This window comes from Podarcis gaigeae, assembly GCF_964106915.1.
Source record: "Podarcis gaigeae genome assembly, chromosome: 13".
NCBI lineage: Eukaryota > Metazoa > Chordata > Lepidosauria > Squamata > Lacertidae > Podarcis > Podarcis gaigeae.
The window spans coordinates 26,774,814-26,777,162 of record NC_139689.1 but is presented as its reverse complement, the minus strand read 5'-3'; the positions used below and the strand labels follow the sequence as shown (position 1 = coordinate 26,777,162).

Here is a 2,349-nt window from a genome sequence, read left to right as displayed (position 1 = left end):
ATGACCACTTCCCCCAGATCCCTTTAGTGAGGTATCCCAGAATTTAGAGGGGCAGGTGGAGACTACAACCTCCTGTCCATCCAAGACAACAGATTGCCCCAGTGCCCAACCCAATTGTGACGATTGCTATGAGGTAGGCAAAATCCCCGGGTCAGACCCAATTTGCCTGGTGGACAAATTCCTACCTGGCCCTGTAAAGAATGGCTACCGCTGTAGCCACAGCAAATTCCTTGACTAATACCTTAAACAGAGGATGGGCGGGTGGGAAACCCGACGAAGGAAAAAGTAAATAGGGTGGCTGCTTAAACAGCCATGGTGCGGACCCAAGCCTGAGTCCCATTCTCCAAAGAAGGGTGCAGGCCAGGATCTGGCTCCTGATAGGAGGTAAGGGCTTATGCCTCTACTGCCTATCAGGAAGGGCACTGAAGGCATGGTTCGTCATCGGGGACCCAGTGGAGCCTCTGCCATACTGCAATGCTGCTACACCAAAAGAGTTGAGCGGACTTGTATGACAACATCAGCTCTCAAACCTCTTGCACTAATGTGATAATGGACTCATCGATTATTTCTGTTTTTTGTTATTCCTTTTTTTTAAAATAGGATCTAACATATCTCAAGTAGATGAAGTTGGAAAACCAGTCAAAGATTGAGGAATTCATCCTCCTGGGATTTGTGGAATTCTATGAAGTGCAGACATTTCTCTTCTTCACATTTCTAGTGATTTACGTTGTGATCATGACAGGAAACATTCTCATTGTTGCTGCTGTTATTTTTAATCAGCATCTTCACACCCCTATGTATTTCTTCCTGGGGAACCTATCCTTTTTGGAGGCTTGCTACAGCTCCTATATATTTCCATGGATGCTTTTATCTCTCTCTACCGGAGATGGAAGCCTTTCTGTCACCAGCTGTTTGATGCAGTGGTACTTCTGTGGTTCCTTACTAGCCACAGAATGCTGTTTACTTGGTGTGATGTCTTATGATAGGTACCTAGCAATCAGCAAACCATTGCATTATTTTACAACCATGAACACCCAGGCTTGTATCCATTTAGCAGCTGCATCTTGGCTCAGTAGCTTTATAGGGTTTTCCATATTACTCAGTCTAATGCTACAGTTAACGTTTTGTGGCCCCAATGAAATTAATCATTTCATTTGTGATTATTTCCCACTTCTTAAGCTCTCTTGCAGTGACACCAGCTTGATAGAAATGTTGGGTTTGTTTTTGGATGCCATATTAATACTTCCTCCTTTTGTTCTAACTTTAACATCTTATGTATATATAATTGTTGCCATCTTGAAAATCCCTTGCACCACTGGGAGACAAAGGGCCTTTTCCACCTGCTCCTCTCACTTGATTGTGGTTTCGATCTTTTATGGTTCACTAATGATTGTGTACATGTTACCAAAGGGGGAAGGCAACAGAGAGATGCAAAAATTTTCCTCTCTCTTGTATTTAGTTTTGCCCCCTCTGGCCAACCCATTTATATACAGCCTGAGAAACAAAGAAGTTCAAAATGCCTTGAGAAATAATATTGGTAGCCTTGTATCATGCAAAACAACTGCTAAGAAGCTTGAGAATGTGTAAAAGAAGCAACATTCTATGTACTGTCCTTTGTCTCCATAAATGTTTATTGTGGAAGTGATAATAGTTGTGCTACGGCTGTTGTTGTTATATATACCATCTTATGTATGTATGTGTATATGTGTGTGTATATATATATATCCCGTCTTGGCCTATAAGCCTCGCTTGTCCCCCAAATTCCATCCATGAAAAGTTAAAGTGCAACTTAAATTAATGACCTTACAAAAAGTTGGTTTTTACGATATTTCAGACATATGAGAAAACGGAATGGCTGTGAGTGCCTGCAGAATTTTAAGGGAGCAACTTATATTTAGATATTGCCCCCCCCCCCTTGAATTTTAAAGATGTAGCTTATATTCGGGTGTGGCTTATATTTTGTTTTGATGTTTTGTTAAGAAAATCTGCCATACAGTCTATGATATGTGTGAGACACTGTTAGTTTTGATACTTAATTTAGATTTTAAGTAACAAATTGTAAGGCTGATTATGATCTCTCACAGTAAAAATTGTTTTTTTCATTATATTTTTGTAAATAATTACCATTCTCATACAATTTACGCTTTGTATCAAAGTGCCTCATCCAATGTATCTAAGTGCCCCATAGGTGGGGCAGAATGATACAAAACCCATTACGCAAGTCATTATATTCTCTTTATCTTCTAACTTTAATGGTTCTTTTGATTGCTATTATAACATTGATTAGTTATGCCATGCATAAAGCAATTTTTTTTATTTGACTCATTTTTGTTACATAAAATATGAGAT

The 2,349-nt window shown here is 39.5% G+C and overlaps 1 protein-coding gene across 1 annotated transcript; it reads left to right on the top strand.

The window, feature by feature from the left end:
* Positions 1-621: 621 nt before the first annotated feature.
* LOC310830552 (olfactory receptor 11A1-like) lies at positions 622-1,587 on the top strand (the record flags this gene model as incomplete). The annotated part of the gene is made up of 1 exon (XM_083710333.1): positions 622-1,587. The coding sequence occupies one exon, from the start codon at positions 622-624 to the stop codon at positions 1,585-1,587; it is 966 nt and encodes a 321-aa protein (XP_083566459.1).
* Between the last annotated feature and the right edge of the window lie 762 nt (positions 1,588-2,349).